General features: G+C 54.3%; 1 protein-coding gene across 2 annotated transcripts in view; it reads left to right on the forward strand.

The window, feature by feature from the left end:
* The first annotated feature begins 5,349 nt into the window (after window positions 1-5,349).
* OSBP2 (oxysterol binding protein 2) overlaps window positions 5,350-21,169 on the forward strand; it is a 130,797-nt gene continuing 114,977 nt past the window's right edge. The window contains exons 1-2 of one of the 2 annotated variants that reach the window (XM_080355096.1): window positions 5,350-5,658; window positions 13,998-14,080. In XM_080355096.1, coding sequence (XP_080211222.1) covers window positions 5,384-5,658; window positions 13,998-14,080 — 358 coding nt within the window. In that variant the 5' untranslated portion in view covers window positions 5,350-5,383. The remainder of the gene's footprint in view (window positions 5,659-13,997; window positions 14,081-21,169) is intronic. The other variant, XM_080355095.1, reaches the window with a different exon arrangement.

A 21,169-nucleotide genomic window follows, 5' to 3' on the forward strand; every position in this document is an offset into this window, starting at 1 on the left:
GGGCAGAGCAGAGGGGCAGGAGAACCTCTCTGACCTACTGACCACCCCCTTCTAATCCACCCCAGGTCCCATTGGCTTCCTGGCCACAAGGGCCCAGTGCTGGCTCATGGTCACCCTGCTGTCCTCAGGACCCCCAGGTCCCTTTCCCCTACGCTGCTCTCTAATAGGTCATTCCCCAACTTACACTGGAACCTGGGGCTGTTCCTGCCCAGATTCAAGACTCTACACTTGCCCTTGTTCTGTTTCATTAAATTTCTCCCTGCCCAACTCTCCAGCCTGTCCAGGTCTCTGATGGCAGCACAGCTTCCAGTGTCACCACTCCTCCCAGCTCGGTGTCACCAGCAAGCTTGCTGACAGTCACTCTATTCCCTCATCCAAATCATTAATGAATATATTGAATAACACCGGCCCCAGCACTGCCCCCTGAGGCTCTGCACTAGATCCAGGCTTCAACTGGACTCTGCCCCATTGACCACGACTCTCTGGCTTCTTCCCTTCAGCCAGTTCACAGTCCACCTCTCTACCTGATCATCCAAACTGCACTCCCTCAATTTAGCTGTGAGGATGCTGTGGGAGACTGTGTCAAATGCTTTACTGAAGTCAAGATAGACCACATCCACTGCTTTGCCATCATCTGTCCACCTGGTTATGTCCTCATAAAAGTCAATGAGGTTGGTCAAGCACGACTTCCCCTTGGTGAAGCCATGTTGACTGCCCCAATGACCCTCTTATCCCTGATATGCCTTGAGATGCCACCAAGGAGAAGTCGTTCCATCACCTTCCCAGAGATGGAGGTGAGGCTGACCGGTCTATAATTACCCGGGTCCTCCTTCTCGGCCTTTTTGAAGACTGGAGTGACATTTGCTTTCCTCCAGTCCTCAAGCTGTCCAGGACTGCAGCTGCCGGTGTATATTGAAGCAGTGGTGTGAAGACACATCTCATCATTTCAGGTTTGGCTCTGGCTCCTCTGCAAGGAGGAGGATGTCTCCTGGTGAAGGGCTGGGAATGCAGGTTCATGCCCTGTCACCTGCATGAGTGTCTCGCCCATGTCTGGTGTGTCAGGGCCTCATTCTGCTCTTACCAAAGGTGGCAATAAAGTCATTCCTGGGGGCAGGATGAGGCCCTGCACCTGACAGCGTTTATCCTCGTGTGGATTTGAGAGCCCATGTCCCTTTCTACAGGAGGCAGCTGCAGCACCGTTGCTTATTGCTGACAGGAGGGACTCAAGTCCTGAGCGGGCATCGCCCCGGCAGTTTGCATTTTTGCGCAGAGTGGGATGTGGCACAGCCCAGCCTGTGCCCTGCTCCCGATCCTACAGCTCGCTCCCTAAGCCAGGCAGCAAACAGAGCCTTGTTTAATGTTGATCCCTGTCTTGCCAGGACGCTCTCCTCCAGATCCTCTGGTGTCTAACGCCCCGAGAGCAGCTGCAGCCTTTCCCGTTCACAGGGCCATGAGTCAAGTGTTTCTGTTCCCTCCTTGGCTTTGCATTTTCAGTAGCCATGTGGCAATTTCATGCCAGGGAGCTCTTTTCTGCTCTGCCTGCCTGGGCTGAAATTGGGCACAGATACAGCCACACACAGCACACCACCTCTTATTTGTTTCAATTTCCTGGGAAACTGGGCTGTTACATGTTACCATAAAGGTCTGTGAATCACCATTCACATATTCTTCACATTTAATAAGGCTGAGAGCAAACAGCATTTTGGATCATTCATAGAATCACAGATGGTTTGTGTTGAAGGACCTCCCCAGCTCCCCAGTGCCCCCCCTGCCATGACAGGGACATCTGCACCAGCTCAGGGTGCTCAGAGCCCCGTCCAGCCTGGCCTGGGATGTCTCCAGGGATGGTTCAGCCACCACCTCTCTGGCCAACCTGGGCCAGGCTCTCACCACCCTCAGGGCAACAATTTCTTCCTCATTTACGGCCTCAATATCCCTCCTTTAGTTTAAAACCATCACCCCTTGTCCTATCACAACAGGCCCTGCTCAAAAGTCTGTCCCCATCTTTCTTATGGGCCCCTTTTAAGTCCAGAAAGGCCGCACTAAGGTCCCCGGAGCTTCTGTTCTCCAGCTGAACAGCCCAGCTCTCTCACCTGTCCCCAGCAGAGCTGTTCCAGCCTCGGGTCATTCCTGTGGCTCCTCTGGCCCCTCTCCAGCAGCTCCATGTCTGTCCTAATTCCTAGATCCAGACTCCCAGGACATTTCCTCACTCCCAATTTCCAAGGCCCTTCCTCTCAGCCTCGATTCCCAAGAGAGGGCAGTGACACCATCTGCAAAGCCCAAATAGTCCCCAGGCACCACGTGCCCCTCTGCCTCTGCTCACAAATGGGTCCCTACAGCAAAAGGGCTTGAGGTACTGTTTACCACCGAACCGAAGTGGAGAGGGGCCATTTTGCTGAGGACAAAGAGTGGCTGGAGATGTCCAAGGACTGAGCTCACTGTGAGGGGGAGATCCCACAGCAGCGCCCCAAGCACCCAATACAGGACCAGACACATTTGTCCTTGCCTCTGTATTTGGTTACAAGTCCCAGGGTTGGTGTAATGTGCCTGTAGCACCCTGAGTACAAATGGCAGGAGTTTTGCCATCTGTGTCCAACCCAGTTCTTGCTGGGGAGTCACAGGGATGAGGTGCAGGGTGAGCAGAGGCCCCTCTCTCTGGGGATGTGGCTTCACCTGTCTGCAGCCACAAGAGATGTCAGGATCCGTGGAGACGTTCAGATGTTGGTACCATTGCGGGTTGTTTGGGGTGTATTTACATCAAGAGGGACGTTGCATCTCTCAGGAGGCTTCAGGTCACAAACACCAACAGCTTTAGAGTTCCTGGCAAGAGAATGTTTTAGGTTAGAGGATGTCAGGAAGCGCTTGGTGGTGAGGATCTCCCTGGATTGCTGCCTGTTCTCCCCCGGCAGGGACCGTGTCTCCATCTCCCCAGGAACAAGCGCCAGGAGCAGAGGAAACGGCCTCAAGTTGCGCCAGGGGAGGTTGAGGTTGGATGTGGGAACAATTTCTTCCCCAAAGGGCTGTGGGGCATTGGAACAGGCTGCCCAGGGCAGTGCTGGAGTCACCATCCCTGGAGGGCTGGACAGACGGACATGAGGTTCTCAGGACATGGGGCAGTGCCAGGGGTGGGTTATGGTTGGACTCGATGATCTTGAGTGTCTCTTCCAACAAAGATTATTCTATGTCAGGGTGTTGCAAGGGCTTTGGACACTGATTTTGATGTCTCACAGTTTGTCTAAAAGCTCCAGATGTTGCCTCCAGAAGTCAAAGCCTATCTGGAGAGTCTGGCTGACAGACTGAGAACACCCTGTGGTGGGAAAACACCAGCATTTGGAGTCCAAGGTGCTCTCAGACTGTTTCCAGATACAGGATTTGCCCTTCTGAGCTGCCACAGTGTCTGCTGGTGCTCGTGGCTGAGGGGCTCTCGGGGCGCCTCTTTAGAATGGGGGGAAGCGCTCAATGAGCTTCAGTCGGGAAGAGCAGCTTCTTTCTTCACCCAAGGAGCTGCCTGGTGCGGATCCTCAGGCTTGGAGCCAAGGTGCTCACCGGGCATGTCCCCGGGACGGCTGTGGGGGCCGGGAGAGCCCCATCGCGCACCCCTCAGCCCCGGCCAGGCTGTCGGGGGCTCTGGCTCGGGCTGCCCCGCCGGCAGGGCTGCACGTGCAGGTGATGGGGAGCAGTAATGCGATCAGGGGATCAGGGCAGATTAGGGAGATCAGAAGAAGGCGATCCGGGCGCTGGGAAGGTGGATGCGGGGATGCCGGGCAGGGCGGCAGCTGCCACAGGTGCCATGGTGGAGGGGGATCCCCACAGACGTGACCCAGCTCGTCACACCAAGGGTGGGGGTTCAGGGTGTCTCCTCCTGGCCGGGCAGGCGGCCCAGGGGGGTTTGAGGTGAGCTGTGATCCTGCCCGGTGCTGCCGCCCTCGCACTGCTCACCGAACAGGCTCATGGACTTGTTTGCTGGCTGGTTTGTGTTCTTGCCCAGGTCAGCCTCCTCCTAAAACACCACTAACATTGGTTTTTATCAGTGATTTTAGAGAGGGGCAATAGGGCAATGGCACAACCGCGGCTGTGGGGCTCCGCAGGCTGCGTCTAAAACCCCCCAGCTTTCTTGAGCCTCCTTCAACACTTTGTGGAGGCACCAGCTGCTTGCTGACCAGTTGTGGCCCCTCAGTTCCAGAAGGACAGGGAACTGCTGGAGAGAGTCATCGAGTCCACTGTTCCCCCACCCCTGGCACTGCCCCATGTCCTGAGAACCTCATGTCCGTCTGTCCAGCCCTCCAGGGATGGTGACGCCAGCACTGCCCTGGGCAGCCTGTTCCAATGCCCCACAGCCCTTTGGGGAAGAAATTGTTCCCACATCCAACCTCAACCTCCCCTGGCGCCACTTGAGCTCACGCTTCTGCCATCCAGCTCCCAGCCCGGGGCTCACAGGCTCCTTGCTCGGCACGGCCAGCTCAGCACCTCCAGCCTTCCCCTCTCTTCCCCCTTTTAAAAGTCAGTTTGCTCAGAGCTTCCAATAACCCCACCACACTTGTCTCTTCAGCAAACTCCTTATGGTAAGAACTCACCGGTTTCTGTGTTCGGGCAGAGAAGATGTGGAGGCGTTGGTGGTTTGATCAGCCCCAGCCCCGCCGTGGGGAGCCCCGTGGGCTCCTCCTGCCTTCGCCTGGTCCACAGGCTGCTCGGGAGGGCAACGAAGATGCTGAAGGGAGTGGAGCATCTCCCGTGTGAGCAAAGGCTGAGGGAGCTGGGGCTCTGGAGCTGGACAAGAGGACACTGAGGGGGGACTCATTCCTGGGGATCAATATGGAAAGGGGCAGTGTCAGGAGGATGGAGCCAGGCTCTGCTGGTGACAACCAGGACAAGGGGCAATGGGTGCAAACTGGAACACAGGAGGTTCCACTTAAATTTGAGAAGCAACTTGTTTGGGGTGAGGGTGTCAGAGCCTGGCCCAGGCTGCCCAGGGGGGTTGTGGAGTCTCCTTCTGTGCAGACATTCCAACCCGCCTGGACACCTTCCTGTGTAACCTCATCTGGGTGTTCCTGCTCCATGGGGGGATTGCACTGGATGAGCTTTCCAGGGCCCTTCAACCCCTGACACTCTGGGATTCTGTGATTCAGTAACCGGCTGTACATGAAGTGTCAGCGCACTGAGGCCACGGCGGCTGCGGGGCCGCGAAATGGCGGCGGGGGCCAAAATGGCGGGAGCGAGGGGGGGCACGGGCTGTTCCCGCCCCGCCGCCAGGGGGCGCCCGCGCCGCGCCGCCGCCTCACGTGCCTCCCCCCCTGCTCTTCCCGCCCCCTCGTCACGTGGTCACGTCCCGCCCCCCGCGGTCCCGGCGGGAGCAGCCGGCGGAACGGGCCGCGCCGCGGGGTCTATGGGGAAAGCGGCCGCGCTGTGCGGCGGCGGCGGCAACGGCAGCACCCGCGGGCTGGTGTCTCTGCTGAGCGCCGTCCCCTGCTTGGCCTGCCACGAGCTGCCGGCCATGAGCGGGGAGCCGGGGGGCCGGGGCGGCGGGGGAGCGGCGGGGGGGCCGCCCGCCGCCCCGGGCTCCGACACGTACAAGGGCTGGCTCTTCAAGTGGACCAACTACCTGAAGGGCTACCAGCGCCGCTGGTTCGTGCTCAGCAATGGGCTGCTCAGCTACTACAGGTACCGGCGAGGGGAGCCGGGGGGACGGGCCGGTACCGATGCCGGTACCGCCGGGCCCGGGCAGGTGCGGCCGGTGGCGGGGGCTGACCCGGCGGGGAGCGCTTTGCGGAACGAAAACCTCTTCCTTTGGCTGAGTTTGGGGTTCATCTGTTCCCCCCGCCCCTGTTTGACAGCGGCACTCGGGGTTCGATGCGTTCGCGCCCTGCGGGGCGCCCCCTCCAGCCCGGCCCTGCGGCAGCTCCCGCTGCCCGGTTCCGCAGCCCCTGACAGCACCGCCGGCCCTTTCTCGCCGAAAATCGATTTGTTTTTGTAACCGGCTTCTGCTGCTTTTTCTTTGTCGGGCAGGGGACCGGGGGCTGGACACGTTGCCCGTTCCCGGGAGATGCGGCTGGTGCGGTCGTGTCCGGGGAGAGGGAAGAAGTTCAGCCCTTACCGGGGCCGCGAAAGCCCTTTTCCTGCTGCCGAGCGCGGTGGTTTTGACCCAGACAGGCTGCAGTTTCAGCGGGGAGGGGACCGGACACGGCGAGCGGTGATGACAACGATCTGATGCTGTCTTCTTGTGTGCCTTGTATCAGCTGAGCGGTAACAATATAAACATGGGTGTTGTAGCATGTTGGCGCTTTTATCCTTTAGGAAGGGTAGTGTTTATTGTTGTCGCTCGGATGACAAGTGCCCCGTCACCTTGAGAATTGTGCGGTAAATATTGGCTGTATTTCAGAACGTGAAGGCGATCCTGAGTGTTAGAGCTTTATAAAACAACACGTATTTAACGTACCAAACCCCGCGAGCGTGGATTTCTCCATCAAGGCTGCACAAAAGCTGACACAAAGTTCATCCTCTGGTTTCCCCTGAGGCAGATCCCTCAGCTTCTGCTGCCTTGCCGGGTGTTCATATCCTATAAATCCTCCAGCTCTACAGAGGGATCTGCAGCCAGGTCCTGGGGTTGATCACAGCAGCTCACAGCTCAGCAGTTCACTCATATCTTTATCTGTGTGGAGTTGTTTAAAAAAACCCGCTGAAAACTCAAACAAAAATGCTCCATTGAAAACATTCCCAAGAATATGTCTACCTGTCAAAAATTCAGGTAATTTACTGATCCTTTCTGGAACGCTCATGCTCGTCAGTCCAGATCTGCACCAGCAGAGCTACGTGGCTTGAAAAGGTTGTTGAAGTTCAATGCTCCACTTGTAACCGTGTCAGAATATTTTTCCTGTGTCGGTGCCAAGTCTGTCATGCGCAAACAAGTGGTTTTCTTCCATTATTTTAGATCGGAGTAACTAGGTTTATTTTAAGACAGTTTGATCTCTTTTAGGCTGAAACAACAAACAGAAGCACCCAAAGAAATTATTCCGAGCGGCATGTGAACGGGTTGAAAGTGCGTTACTTTGTGGGGCTTTCAGACCTGCAGCGGCTGCCTGGGAACAGCGGTGCCGAAGGGGCGTGTGCGTTTTTGGCAGGGCTGCTTTAGTCACCCCCAACTGCCCCATCTTCTTTTCATCGCCGGGCTCGACGAGGGCTGAGTTAGTTTGATTGTGGGTCAGGAGTACAGAAGTAAAGCACAGAACACGTGGGAGGGCTTTTCATAAATGGAGAATAACCCGACGTACTCATCCAAACCGACGCTCTGAAATAGCGGCCGTGCCGCCCCATCCATTGTCGGCTCAACTTGCTGCTGGCAGAGCGTTCTATGGGAGAATCCAGGTAAAACGGCGTTTTTAAGTTAATATGACTTCTGGCTAATTGACGGGAGCGCTGGAGCTCTGGGTATCGAGTGGTGCGTTTTCCATGACCCCTTCTACGGGCAACTGGGCTGTTGGGTCTTTTCTACACAGACACCATAAGAAATAACCTCTGTAAAGGGGTCTTGCAGTCCTGTGAGCCTCGTGTCTCTGTTTCTGCGGGGGCTCGCTCCCATCCCAGCTCCGAAGGTGCATGCCAGAATTTTCTTTCTGCGTCCCTGCTGCTTTGCAGGTTAAACGGTGCCCTTGCAGGTGAATTGCTGTGCGCTCCATGGCTTTTGATGCCTTTGTAACTTGGGTTTGGGAGGTGGTTTCACTGCCATGCAGCCGGAATGATTTAGCCTGATAGAAACTTCATTTCGCTTGTGAACCAGCTGTCATCTTAATAGGAAAAACTGCACCGGGACACCCAAGTGGCCTCTTTGTGTGTATTGATTTAGTTCCACATTGAAGCTTTTTGGTTTCATCCTGCTGCTCGCTGTTTAGCTCACTTTTCAAAAAGCCCGTCGCATTGCTGGGTGGTGATTGTGGGTGGGTGTTTTGTTTGTAGAGCGGAGCTCTTATGATGTTCCGTGGCCCGGTGGGAGCTCCGGTTGGGATGGCCCGTGGTGGGTGCGGAGCCACGCGGGGGTCCCGGGACACCCACATGCGACGCCCCTTTTCCGCCAGGTTGATTTCCCAGGGACAGTTTGCTGAGTTAAAGCTTCTCATTAGAGTATTCTTCCCCAATGGTGTATTTAAAAGCCTCCTGTGCCTTTCCAACATTTCTGAAGACATCAAGCATTCCTGCTGGTGATGCTTCCCTGCACGACGTGTGCTTTTGGGTCGTGTTCCCTGCTCTGAGCCTCTGGGAAACTGTATCAGCTGAGAGATTGCTGAAGGTTTCCTCTGCAGGGAGGCCTGTGGATTTAGGAACTTCCAGGGGTTGCACAGAGAGATAATTGGACCATTTTAATGATGCTTGGCTGTCCCTCTTAGGTTATTTCTAGTTTTTACTTTGGCTGACGTGGAGATCTGCAGCCCAAAGGTGATGCCGGTGTTGGAAGCTGTTTGAGCAGGGCACAGCGAGTCTGCTTGGCTCGCTAGTGATCAAAACTCTCTTTCTAAACTCCTCTGGCAGGCTGCCATGGAGAGATTTATCATTATCTATAATTAGCGTATCTCTACAGGAGAATCTAATCACCTTGAACAGGTAAGTGTTTTCAAGGAGATTAGAGAGGATCTTCAAGTAAGTATTAATTAACTAAAGATGGGCTTTGCCTCTCGTGACCGGTGCTGTAGCAGTGTGTTGTGTTCTCCAGGCAGGTTTCTTGTGTTGAGAAGAGCTCGAGTTCCGCGCTCTCCGCTCTGCAGGGTTGGTCCGTGGCCTGTTATATATATGGGGTGGGTGTCTGAAGAGCCATTGGCAGAACTTTGTGTGCTCGCAGGACGCAGTCGCTAAAGCGGTGACAGGTGGAGAAGGGAAAAGCGCTTCACACTGTGTGCGATTTGGTCCTGGCTGTGAGGCACGGGGCTCTTTGTGGTGAGAACCCGCAGCGCTGGGTCTGCGCCAGCTGCCCTGTCCTGCTGGGGTGCAGGGTGGGCAGCCCCTGCCATGGAAAAGCCTTTCCCAGAGCAGCGTTCTTCACTGGCTCTGTACATCCAGCCGTTAATTCTCTGTTAGCTCTGTAAAGCCCTGAATACAACCCCGAGGGGCTTTATCCTGCTTCTTGTCGCCAGGAAGCCAATGGGACCTGGGGTGGGTTAGAAGGGGGTGGTCAGTAGGTCAGAGAGGTTCTCCTGCCCCTCTGCTCTGCCCTGGGGAGACCACACCTGGAATCTTGTGTCCAGTTGTGGCCCCTCAGTTCCAGCAGGACAGGGAACTGCTGGAGAGAGTCCAGCGCAGCCACCAAGATGCTGCAGGGAGTGGAGCATCTCCCGTGTGAGGAAAGGCTGAGGGAGCTGGGGCTCTGGAGCTGGACAAGAGGACACTGAGGGGGGACTCATTCATGGGATCAAGATGGAAAGGGGCAGGGGGACATTCCAACCCGCCTGGACACCTTCCTGTGTAACCTCATCTGGGTGTTCCTGCTCCATGGGGGGATTGCACTGGATGAGCTTTCCAGGGCACTTCAACCCCTGACACTCTGGGATTCTGGGATTCTTGCACTGAGGCTCCAGCTGGAAAATGAGGTGGTAAATTCAGACAGGAGCTTGAAAACCGGGGCTGGTATTAGAGCTGTGGAGGAGTTTAGGGCCCTGGGACCTCTGGTCGAGCACCCAGTGAGGTTGCTCAGGACCTTGAGCTGCTGAGGTTTGAGTATCTCTGAGGTATGAGGGGAAGGAGATGAAGCTGTATGAGCAGCAGCTGCAGTCACTGAGTTTGTTCACCTTGGAGAACAGGAGACTGAGGGGAGATCTCATCATGGTCTACAGCTTCCTTAGCGGGGGAGCAGGAGGGGCCAGGGTGAGCTCTTCTCTCTGTGACAGTGACAGAGCCCAGGGAATGGCAGGAGATGTGCCAGGGGAGGGTCAGTGGGACATGAGGAAAAGGTTCTTCACCCAGAGGTGCTGGACACTGAACAGGCTCCCCAGGGAGGTGTCACGGCCCCAACCTGACAGTGTTCAACAAGAGACTGGACAACGTCCTCAGACACATGGGGTGACCTGTGGGGTGTCCTGTGCAGGGACAGGACCTGGAACCGATGATCCGTGTGGGTCCTTCCAACCCAGGACATTCTGTGATTCTATGAGATGACGCAGCTTCTCTGGCCCCTATTCAGTGCTGGACCAGCCTCGGAGGAGAATGTTTCCTTATATTCAGCTTGTACCTCATAAAGTGAGGAGAGAGAGCTGGTCCAAGAATGATTTGACCTCAAGTTGTGCCAGGGGAGGTTGAGGTTGGATGTGGGGAACAATTTCTTCCCCAAAGGGCTGTGGGGCATTGGAACAGGCTGCCCAGGGCAGTGCTGGAGTCACCATCCCTGGAGGGGTTTAAAGGGCATTTAGACAAGGTACTTAGGGACATGCGTTAGTGCCAGAATTGAGTTATGGTTGGACTTGATGATCCTGAGAGTCTCTTCCAACCGAAATGATTCTATGATTTAATAACAGCTTGTCCCTCCGCAGACACAGGAGTAGCTGGATGTCCTTGGCTCTTTGTCACCCTTGGGCTGTGGGAACACGCAGGTTTCGAGGACAGCCCTGCAACCGCATGGTGACTTTCAGCTGCTTGTTTTTAAACATCACTTTAATGACTTGTGTTCCCAGTCATCTTGTTTTCACACAGCACTCCCTTTATCCATATGGCGCTTTGCTGTTGATCATTGTTCATCGTTTGCCTGTTTTTGAGTCAGCTCGTCTCCTGCGCTGTGTCACGGGGGACACGGTGCTCACACGGCTCTGTCACGGCTCGGCACGTTGGAAAAACACTCGAGAGCTGCCACAGTTTGAGACTGGGGATGCTCCTCACTGCGCTGCTTGATGCAGGTTTGATTGCTCTGCTCCCAGTTCAGTGCTGGGGTGGGAGGGTCGGGCTCAGCAGACCCCAAACCGCTGCTAACAGTGCAGGAGAGCTTGACACAGACCCCAGGCCTTATGCTTGTTTTCGTCACAGCTTGATTACTAGCGCTGGACCAGGATTTTTGTATCTCTTCCTTCAGTTGTAGAATTCTTCCTCGTTCCATTTGCTGATTGCAGACCGCCAACGAGAGCTATGAACTTTGTTTATACCCGTGTAGTCTTAAGTGCGTTGGCCCAAATGCTTCATTTGATGGAACTGTAGCAGAAGTAACTGGTTTGTCTTGCACAGAACTGAATTTTCAGGGGGTGGTGTGTTCTGGCTTTGTGCAGCTTGTGTTGCTGTTGCACGGTGAAATTTCAGGTAGGGTCGCTCACATGGCAGTTGTAGTTTCTGGAGCTGTTTGCAGGTATGAAGTGTGTGTATGGGCCTGGTGCTGAGCAGGTCGAGCGGCCGTACGGCGTCTCCTCTGGTCCGGGCACGCAGAGGTGACCGGCGTCACCTGCCTGTGGCTGCAGCTCCTGCGTCTCACTTTCTCCAGGTCACACGGATTCAGTTCTGACTTCTTTTGCTCCAGTTACAGGTGTGAATTTGTGCCTGCGTGGTCTGTCATCCTGTGTCCCCACAGCGAGTTGGTGCTGAAGGAGCTGATCTTCCTTGCCAGAAGCCATGTGAGGGACCTGCCGTGTTTTTCCATGTGATGTCCCTTTTCACCTGCCCCATTTCTTTCCGAGGAGACGTTTTCAATCAGTGCAACATGCAGCGTTTAGAGCACTGTAACTCCCTTCTGAATGACCCGGGCTGTCACTATCTGCGCATTGATTTTTATGTTGCAGCAAGCTGGGCTGTGGAGTTTCTTCTCTGTATTGTTTTGTGCTTATATATAAATTACATTGTAGTTAGGTAACATGGCCAGGTCGTTTTAGGTAACTTAAGTACGCGGTGATATCAGAGCCCGTCGCTTCTTGTGGGTCTCATCAGATGTGGTGCTGACGGCCGGCAACTCGGGTCGTCACCCTGAAATGTGAGCAGTCCCAGCCTGCGATCTGGAGGGCGGGCGGCTCGCCTGGCAGATTTGTCCGCTAAATAGGATAGTGCTTCAAAACCTGAGCTGGCTGAAGGTGTTAAATGTCCCCTCAGGTCTTCATGAAGCCCTTCAATTCTTCTAATCGTTCCTATGGCACCTTGGCAGGGATCTTTCTGCGCTTTGCATCAGCCTCTGTTTGGTTTTGATCAGAAAGCTTGTTTAATAATGAATGGCTCAGGATTCCTGTGTCTCGGCAGGCGCAGGGGAAGCCGGAGGATACGCGGCTGAAGCGGCTGTATGCTGACTCACGGGCACGAGGCTCCGCGGATCGGCTCCAGAACTGCAGATGCAAAGCTGGGTACCGGGGGCAGCCCTGGGAAAAGAGCAGAGCAGATTTCCTCCCTGGTCCCGTTCCAGGCGCTCACACGGTTCCCTTCCCCTTTGCGAGCCCGGGGCTGCAGCGTGGGTCGTTGCTCTCGATCCTGCCGGCCTCCCGCTGTCACCAGATGATGTTGCTCATAGCTCTGTGACATTTCTCCGCTGCTACTGGCGGGTTATGTCGTGCAGTTCACACATTTCTGCTGTGTCAGCGGCTCTGGCTGCTTTGCCCCGGTGTGTGACGAGCTGTGGCACGAGGCGCCGGCCCCGCACCCCCAGCCCTTCCCTTCGCACCGATTTCTGCTTCGGAATCATGACCAGGTTGATGTACGTCCCCGCAGTGACTCAGGGGGAGGTCCTGCGTCCCCTAAAAATAATCTTAATTCTCCAAATCTTTCTAGACGGCGAGCGCTGTCTGGGCACACGCAGCAGCTTAAAGCAGCTTCTGCAGTGCATGTGAAGATAAACGTGGTGCTGGGGAGCGTGTGCCTTTCTCTTTTCCGTCTTTAACACAAAGCAGTGATTCTTAATCTGTTATTAAGAGCTGGAGCAGGTTTCTGCTAAGCACTTCATAAGGAACAGAGCAGGAAAAGGTTGTTTGTTCTATCTACTGCCTAAGCATTGCTGCTATATGCATGTGGTCTTCTTACTTTAGCTGTGCTGCTTGTTGTGGAAACTCAACCACTGCAGCTGCGTGATCTTTAAAAAGCAGCAAACTGCTTCTTTCCATGGCGTAGGTTTCGGATGCGATAATGGGGGGTTGCAGGAGCACCCCTGGGTCTGCTCCTTTGGGAAGACATCGGCTTCAGCCGCTGGGACGTGCGTGCCCTTGTGGCCAGGAAGCCAATGGGACCTGGGGTGGGTTAGAAGGGGGTGGTCAGTAGGTCAGAGAGGTTCTCCTGCCCCTCTGCTCTGCCCTGGGGAGACCACACCTGGAATCTTGTGTCCAGTTGTGACCCCTCAGTTCCAGCAGGACAGGGAACTGCTGGAGAGAGTCCAGCGCAGCCACCAAGATGCTGAAGGGAGTGGAGCATCTCCCGTGTGAGGAAAGGCTGAGGGAGCTGGGGCTCTGGAGCTGGACAAGAGGACACTGAGGGGGGACTCATTCCTGGGGATCAATATGGAAAGGGGCAGTGTCAGGAGGATGGAGCCAGGCTCTGCTGGTGACAACCAGGGACAGGACAAGGGGCAATGGGTGCAAACTGGAACACAGGAGGTTCCAGTGAAAGGTGAGAAGAAACTTGTTGGGGGTGAGGGTGTCAGAGCCTGGCCCAGGCTGCCCAGGGGGGTTGTGGAGTCTCCTTCTGTGCAGACATTCCAACTCGCCTGGACACCTTCCTGTGTAACCTCATCTGGGTGTTCCTGCTCCATGGGGGGATTGCACTGGATGAGCTTTCCAGGTCCCTTCAACCCCTGACACTCTGGGATTCTGTGATCCATGTTCCTTGTTTCATTTCCTCAGGCTGTTCCCTGTGCTGTTGGGTGACAAGGGGCTGTAGGTGCCGCCGCCTTTTCAGCCATGCGGTGCTGACTCGGTGCTTTGTGCCTGTCACTCCTCCGAACGCAGAATTAGTGTCTTTGTCACAGCAGAAAATATCCATGGCAACTAATCCACCATCTCTGTGAATCTTCATGATTTTTTTTCTCTTTTTCTGTGAAATGCACAGGGGTGGTTCCACAAACTTCTTTTTTCCAGGTCTTCTGCAGCTGTCAGGAGTGACGGCTCTTGGAAACGTGAAAAACACGCAGTCCTGGTTCAGAAGATGGGGGCGAGTTTGGGTGTATTTGGCTCCCAAATGGACTGAGGTGCGCCCCTTATCTCCAGATGGACTCTGCAAGAGTGGGGATTACGTGATTAAATAAGCACCTTTTTCTCTTATAAACATGGAGACGATGTGCAGCAGGGGTGCCGCCTGTGCCTGCCGCTTGGTAAGAGTTCGTGAAGTGGAGTTTCAGCCTGAAGTTTGGGTTTGAAGTCCTTTTCGGAGGCATCTGGACGGGGTGACCGGCTATGGCGCCGTGTGCTGCAGAAGCCCCATCCTGTATATTTAAAAGACCAAGACCTCCAAGCTTTGCTATTCCCGAGTGTGTGTGTTGCTGTGACCGACGCTGGATGCTCTTTATTCACCATTTATACTTCCTGAGCTGCCACTGGGGTGTTTCCAGCAGAGCCTGCGGAGCAGAAACTACCACAGGTTTATAACGTGGTGAAACTAATGCTTTATTTTCTCCACGCAGTTTTCCTTTGGTGTCAGCTGGGTCTCTGTGGTCTGTGCTGGGGAGGCTGCTGCAGCTCCCTGGCTTTGAGTCTCTCCTGGAATGTCATTTTTATAAGCAGGAGGACAGAGTGTTCAAACCAAATGTAATTTTGCAGTGGTACGAAAGGTGCCTGTGCAGCTTGATATTTGTGTGTAGTGTTTGGATGTATAATTAGATTTATTTATTTGTAGACATGATAAGATTACACCGCATTAATCCCAGTATTTGCTTTATAATGTCTTTATTAATGGGTGGGTGCGCTGGCAGCCAGCCTGCGGAGCAGCGGGGTTGCTCTGGGTGTCAGAGGGACCATGGCGGGCTGGAGAAACGGGACAACGGGAACCTTCGGGTGTTCAGCGGAGTTGAGTGCAAGCCCTGAACGGGAACCTTTGGGTGTTCAGCGGAGTTGAGTGCAAGCCCTGAACGGGAACCTTTGGGTGTTCAGCGGAGTTGAGCACAAGCCCTGAACGGGAACCTTTGGGTGTTCAGCAGAGTTGAGCACAAGCCCTGCCCTGGGGTATCTGGCTAGAGGGCCACACAGAGGGATCTGGAGCAGCTGGATTGTTGGGCTGAGACCAATTATCTGAGGTTCAACAAGACCAAGTGCCGGGTCCTGCGCTTGGGTCACAACAACCCCATGAACGCTGCAGGCTGGGGCAGAGCGCCTGCAAAGTGCCTTAGAGAAAAGGACCCCTGCCCAGCTCCCCAGCCTGTCCAGGTCTTGGGATGATGGGAGGGACGGGCACAGCGATGTCCCCGCCGGGCTGGGGCTCCTCTGGGCCTCGTGCTGGAAAGGAGCAGGAGCCGCTTAGAATCTGAAAAGCCGCTTTGGTGGGGGATTGGGACGCTGGTGCTTCCAGCACAGTTCAAACAACAGCCTCACCATGTGCTCTCTGCTGGTTCTCACGTTGGTTTTTTAATCATACTGAGCATTTGGCTTTGTAAAAGCTGCCGGTGCTCATCCAGCGCTCGATTCCTGCGCTGCTTGTGGCTGCACTGCTTTAAGAAAAGAGAATCAGTATGGTTTTGTTCTCTAAATTTATAAGTTGGCCCCTAAATTGAGGGAGGGACTTCTGCCTGGTGTTGAGACCGCCTGGGGACTGGCACACCAATACAAACGTGTGCCTGAAATTTATGGCGTGATTAAACCGTGCTTATGGTTCTATTTTTTAAAGCTAACAATAAATATAGCGTTTTGCTGTGATGCTTGGAGAGGGAAAGACTTGGTTGGGTGTCTGACCCCTTTAGAGTGAGGTTGCTGCAGGAGCTGACAGACGTTCATGTTTTCTGCCCTGTTTTGTCTGCAGTGCCTGGGCCGCCCCAGCTGAGACGCTGCCCCGGAGCTGTTCCCCTGGGAATCGGGGTTTTCATGTAGGTAAATCCGAGTGTGCCCCGGCTGAGGCAGCTGCCTCTGCCCCTTTCTTTGACCCGTGAGAAAAGCAGCAAAGAATTGTGCTTTGCAGGGGAAAACCTATGGATGCAACTCCTTGGGAGCTGACTTTTAAATCTGGAAGTTGACGTGCAGAGGTCTAGGTTGTCCTTAGCCCTGGAACAAGCCGGGTTTTCCTCCTGTGGGCATCGAGCCCTGGATTCTCTCTTAAGGACCTTTGGGTGATGCAGCTGTATCTCGGCACAGATAAGGTCTGTAATTACAGGATGAGATTGAATTTACCTCAAATCTGCAGCCCTAAGCTGCCTTTACCGTGCAGTAATGAAATATCTCTCTGGCTGCCCGTGACCATGTTCTCCATGTGGAGGATGTTAATGTATTACCTGTCATCTCCTGCTTTAGGGGCGGCATAAAGCGTGTGCCGTGGGAACAGAGCTGATTTCATCAGGATTTTCACATTTGATTTCTAAGTGCATGGTACCTGTAACCGGCTTAATGATTGTGAGGGTCCCATTCTGCTGTCAGCGTACGAGGCATGGAGAGATTTGGGGAAAAATCACAGAATCGTAGAACCATTTTGCTTGGAAAAGACCCTCAGGATCATGGAGTCGAACCATAACCCACCCCTGTCCCTGCCCCATGTCCTAAGAACCTCATGTCCGTCTGTCCAACCCTCCAGGGATGGTGACTCCAGCACTGCCCTGGGCAGCCTGTTCCAATGCCCCACAGCCCTTTGGGGAAGAAATTGTTCCCACATCCAACCTCAACCTCCCCTGGCGCAACTTGAGGCCGTTTCCTCTGCTCCTGGCGCTTGTTCCTGGGGAGCAGAGCCCGACCCCCCTGGCTCCAAGCTCCTTTCAGGCAGTTCAGAGATCAGAAGGTCTCCCCTCAGCTCCTGTTCTCCAGCTGAACCCCCAGGTCCCTCAGCCGCTCCATCACACTTGTGCTCCAGCCCCTCACCAGCTCCGTTCCCTTCTCTCCACTCGCTCCAGCACCTCAAGCCCTTTCTTGGCCTGAGGGGCCCAGAACTGCCCCAGGGTTGGCGGTTTGGCCTCCCCAGTCCCAGCACAGGGACGGTCACTGCCCTGGGCCTGCTGGCCACACCGGTGCTGGTACCAGCCGGGATGCTGGTGCAGGGAGGTGCTGATGCATTTGCAGTGAAATTCTGAGCGTGATGGGGAGTTTTCCTGCCTGATGTCGCTGCTCTGCCCCTGTTTTCACAGGGTACGGCTGGGCGGTTGTAATGGGAGTAAGAACGACATAATCTGTAACGTAGTTGGGTTTTAATCTCGTTGTGAACTTGCTCCATGGTGTTCCTGTGGTGAAGATTTGCATTCCTGTAGTTTTAGGAAGGGTTTGCCAAGGAACTGCCTGAAATGCCAGCAGTAAGCTGGCTCCTAATCATAGCAGGCGTTCCCCCGAATCAGGGCATCGTCACAGGTATGGAGGGAATTCCATTTTGTCTCGCCTTCAACACACCATTCTTTGCATATTTCTGTTGTTTTTCATTTGCCTTGTAAAGGAATTAAATCTTGCAATCCCTTTGTCCCATGTGTCATGCAAGTAAACCCTACTCTTACCTTTGGGTATATTTTTAATTTCCAAGTTGTGATTTATTTGTGGGACTGCTGGTTTGCCTGAGCTGTTGATTGTATGTACAACCAACCAAGTGTTCCTAACCCCTGGGACGCGTGTTCCCGTGAACCACGCGCTGCCAGCAGCAACGCCTGTAAGTGTGTGTGTTCCCTTAGCCAGACGGGACTGTGGGATAAGGCTTTGTGGGTCAGACTGTGCTGGCCCAGCCTGGGCTCGGTCCCTTGTCCGGGGTTGGCAGCAGGACGTGCGGAGCTCCAGGTCCCACGTTGTTGTGCTGGGACTGGAGCCCCAGATGTGCAGAAGGTTTGATGGAGGGGACGTTGCCGGGTGAGCTCGTGCGTCCCTCCTGCTGCCACATCAGCAGAGGTTCCCCAGGGAAAATGGCTTTAGGGAAAGCCACAAAACCCCCTCTTGGAGCATTCAGAGGATATACGAGAGTTGCATGGGAAGGAGTTGACATTTGGCTTGCAGGGTGTCTGGAACCGCTGCCTTTTTCCCCTGTGTGCTGAGTGTATCCTCATCAGATGGAAGGAGAACAGGATAACATGCAAGACCCAAACCTGTACGTGTGGGATCAAGCAGGGGGCTTTGGGGCTTTGCTGGGTGTTGCAAAGCTGTATTTCACCTTAAATGTTTTTACTGTACTTGCTAATGGGAGAAAATGTGGGGAGTTTTGTTGGCTTTGTACGAGACAAAACCAAAGTCAACACCGTGGTGGTGACGTGTGGAGGCTGAGTTTGTAACCTGGGGGATGGAAACCCAGCAGAAATGCTTGAAATCACTGTCTGGTTGCAGTGCACTCCTGTAATTGAAATCAGTGAAGGCCCATGAGGTTGAGGTTGGATGTGGGGAACAATTTCTTCCCCAAAGGGCTGTGGGGCATTGAAACAGGCTGCCCAGGGCAGTGCTGGAGTCACCATCCCTGGAGGGCTGGACAGACGGACATGAGGTTCTCAGGACATGGGGCAGGGACAGGGGTGGGTTACGGTTGAACTGATGATCTTGAGGGGCTTTTCCAGCCAAAACGATTCCGTGATTCTATTATTGAAGTGCAGTTTTTCTCTCTTTAATACAGCACCAAGAGTCGTGTTTCTGCTCCGACAGGTCTCTGTAGAGAGAAGCTGCTGCCATGTCCAAGTGTTGTAGTCCCAACGGCTTAGTTTAGTCCTAAGCAAACGTGGAGATGATGTGATCCAGGTTGTGGTCTTGGGAAAAGAGCAGTTTAGTGCTTTTTCACTGGTGCGTAATCCTCAAGACGTCGGTGTGAGACCATGGCAAGCTTTCCTGCATGTCCTGCTTCTGCTCCCGTTACAGCAGCGCTGCTTTCCTCTGGGAAAAAAACAAATTGAAGGCTTAAACCTGCTGTTCTTCCCGCACTCCTTACGGAATGACGAAATAAAAATGGCCTTCAGAACTGGCTTCCTTGTGGTGCTGAGCTGCACTTACGGTGTTTATTTTCCAAGGTGTAACTCTGTGCATGCTGCACCCCGCTGGGAGCGGGTATCGGTGCTGTCGCTGGTAAGGCACACAGCAAATACCTTTCTGCTTCTCTTGGTTTTACTTCTGTTGGTCCGGTTTTAATTTCCCGATTAGCAAACAGAAATCTCCTTGTTCTGTCTCAAGCAGCCTAATTTTGATATAGTGAGCGGGACAGAGGGGGCGGCGTTTAGAGAAGGTGCTTGATGCGTCTGCTATGGAAATGAATGCTGCTGAGAGCTAAAAATAAACTGTTCCCAGCCCTGTCCCTTTGCGGGAGCTGCTGGACACGAGCCCTTGGGGTTGGTTTTAATGCCGGTTATGAAGCCCAGGACCTGCAGTGGGGCTGTGTGACCTGCCGGCAAAAGCCTGCAGAGCCGGGGTGCTGGGTGGGCTGGGGTCACCCGGCCCCGCAAAGTGCTTGGTTGAGCAAAATGTGTGTTTGCTCGTTAACCGTTTGTTCATGGTAAATGTACAGTGGGTTTCTGTGGAGGTGCCTTGGCTGCCCAAAGCGGCTGCAGAAATGAAAGGTGGTGACTTTGGGTAGACGCTGCTGCTGCTGTCGAGGCTGGAAGCTGTGCTGGGGGGGCTGCTGGAGAGGGTGTCCTGGGCACAGACCCCAGCTGGGCTGTGACCGCGAGCACGGGCTGGTGGGACAGAGGGCAGGTCTGCACTGTGCCAGACTGCTGGAATGGAGCTTGGGAGCTCTGGTGGACAACACGGTGACCAGGAGTCACCAATGTGCCACGTGGGCAAGAAACCAATGGTACCTGGGGTGTGTGAGGCGTGTGTGACCAGCAGGTCAAGGGAGGTTCCTCCCCCTCTGCTCTGCCCTGGGGAGGCCACATCTGCAGTCTGGGTCCAGTTCTGGGCTCCTCAGTTCAAGAAGGACAAGGAATTACTGGAGAGAGTCCAGCGCAGGGACACAAAGATGCTGAGGGGTCTGGAGCATCTTTGTGATGAGGAGACACTGAGAGAGCTGGGGCTGCTGAGCTGGAGAGGAGAAGCTGAGAGGGGTCTGATCAATGGATCAATATCTCAGGGTGGGTGTCAGAGGATGGACCAGACTCTGCTCAGTGGTGCCCAGCGCCAGGGTGAGGGGCAACGGGCACAGACTGAAACACAGGAGGCTCCATGTGAACATGAGCAGAAACTTGTTTGCTGGGAGGTGCCAGAGCCTGGCCCAGGCTGCCCAGAGCGGGTGTGGAGTCTCCTGCTCTGAGACATTCAAACCCCCTGGACCCACCTGTGTGATCTGCTCTGTGACCCTGCGTGAGCAGGGCTGGGCTGGGATCTGCAGAGCTCCTGCAGCACAACCAGCCTGGGATGCTGTGAATATTTCTCCATTATAGTCTCCAAGCATCTTATTGCGCCACGGAAGTTTTCTTGCAACACAGCGCACTGAACGAACACTGAAGTCGGGTTTGAGCAGTTGGGAAATTCGCTTCAAGCTGTAACTGGTCCTTGTCTTGGTGAGCGCTGTCCCATGTGAAGGTCACTGGCTTTGCTTTCCCTCTGGGCCACACGTTTAACTCTTGTGTTCCTGGTGCCCCACGGCAACACCCATGAGATCTTTGCAGAAAACCAGTCGCCTCTGCACACTGAGCCCAGGGCTGTTATCGTGACTCAGGTCCCAGGATAAATTTCTGAAAGCACCTATAGGTGCTTTGTATGGTTGGTTATTCCTGCATGCAGGCTGGACGGAATGTGGTGTCCGTACTACCCGAACAGTCTGTCTGTCTGTCTTCACTTCCTCTGAGAAGATAAATACAGTAACACAATTTTGCCCAGTGCTTGCTTGTTATTTTAGAATTTTGTCACAAATTATATGATGCAATCGAAATTACATGTAATAATACAACTAATATAATGTAATAAGGCAGTAATAATTGTGCCAGGGGAGGTTGAGGTTGGATGTGGGAACAATTTCTTCCCCAAAGGGCTGTGGGGCATTGGAACAGGCTGCCCAGGGCAGTGCTGGAGTCACCATCCCTGGAGGGCTGGACAGACGGACATGAGGTTCTCAGGACATGGGGCAGTGCCAGGGGTGGGTTATGGTTGGACTCCATGATCTTGAGGGTCTTTTCCAACCAAAATGATTCTGCGACTCTATGTTTCTATATTACTAATAATACAATATATATGAT

This window comes from Nesoenas mayeri, assembly GCF_963082525.1.
Source record: "Nesoenas mayeri genome assembly, chromosome: 17".
Classification (NCBI taxonomy): domain Eukaryota; kingdom Metazoa; phylum Chordata; class Aves; order Columbiformes; family Columbidae; genus Nesoenas; species Nesoenas mayeri.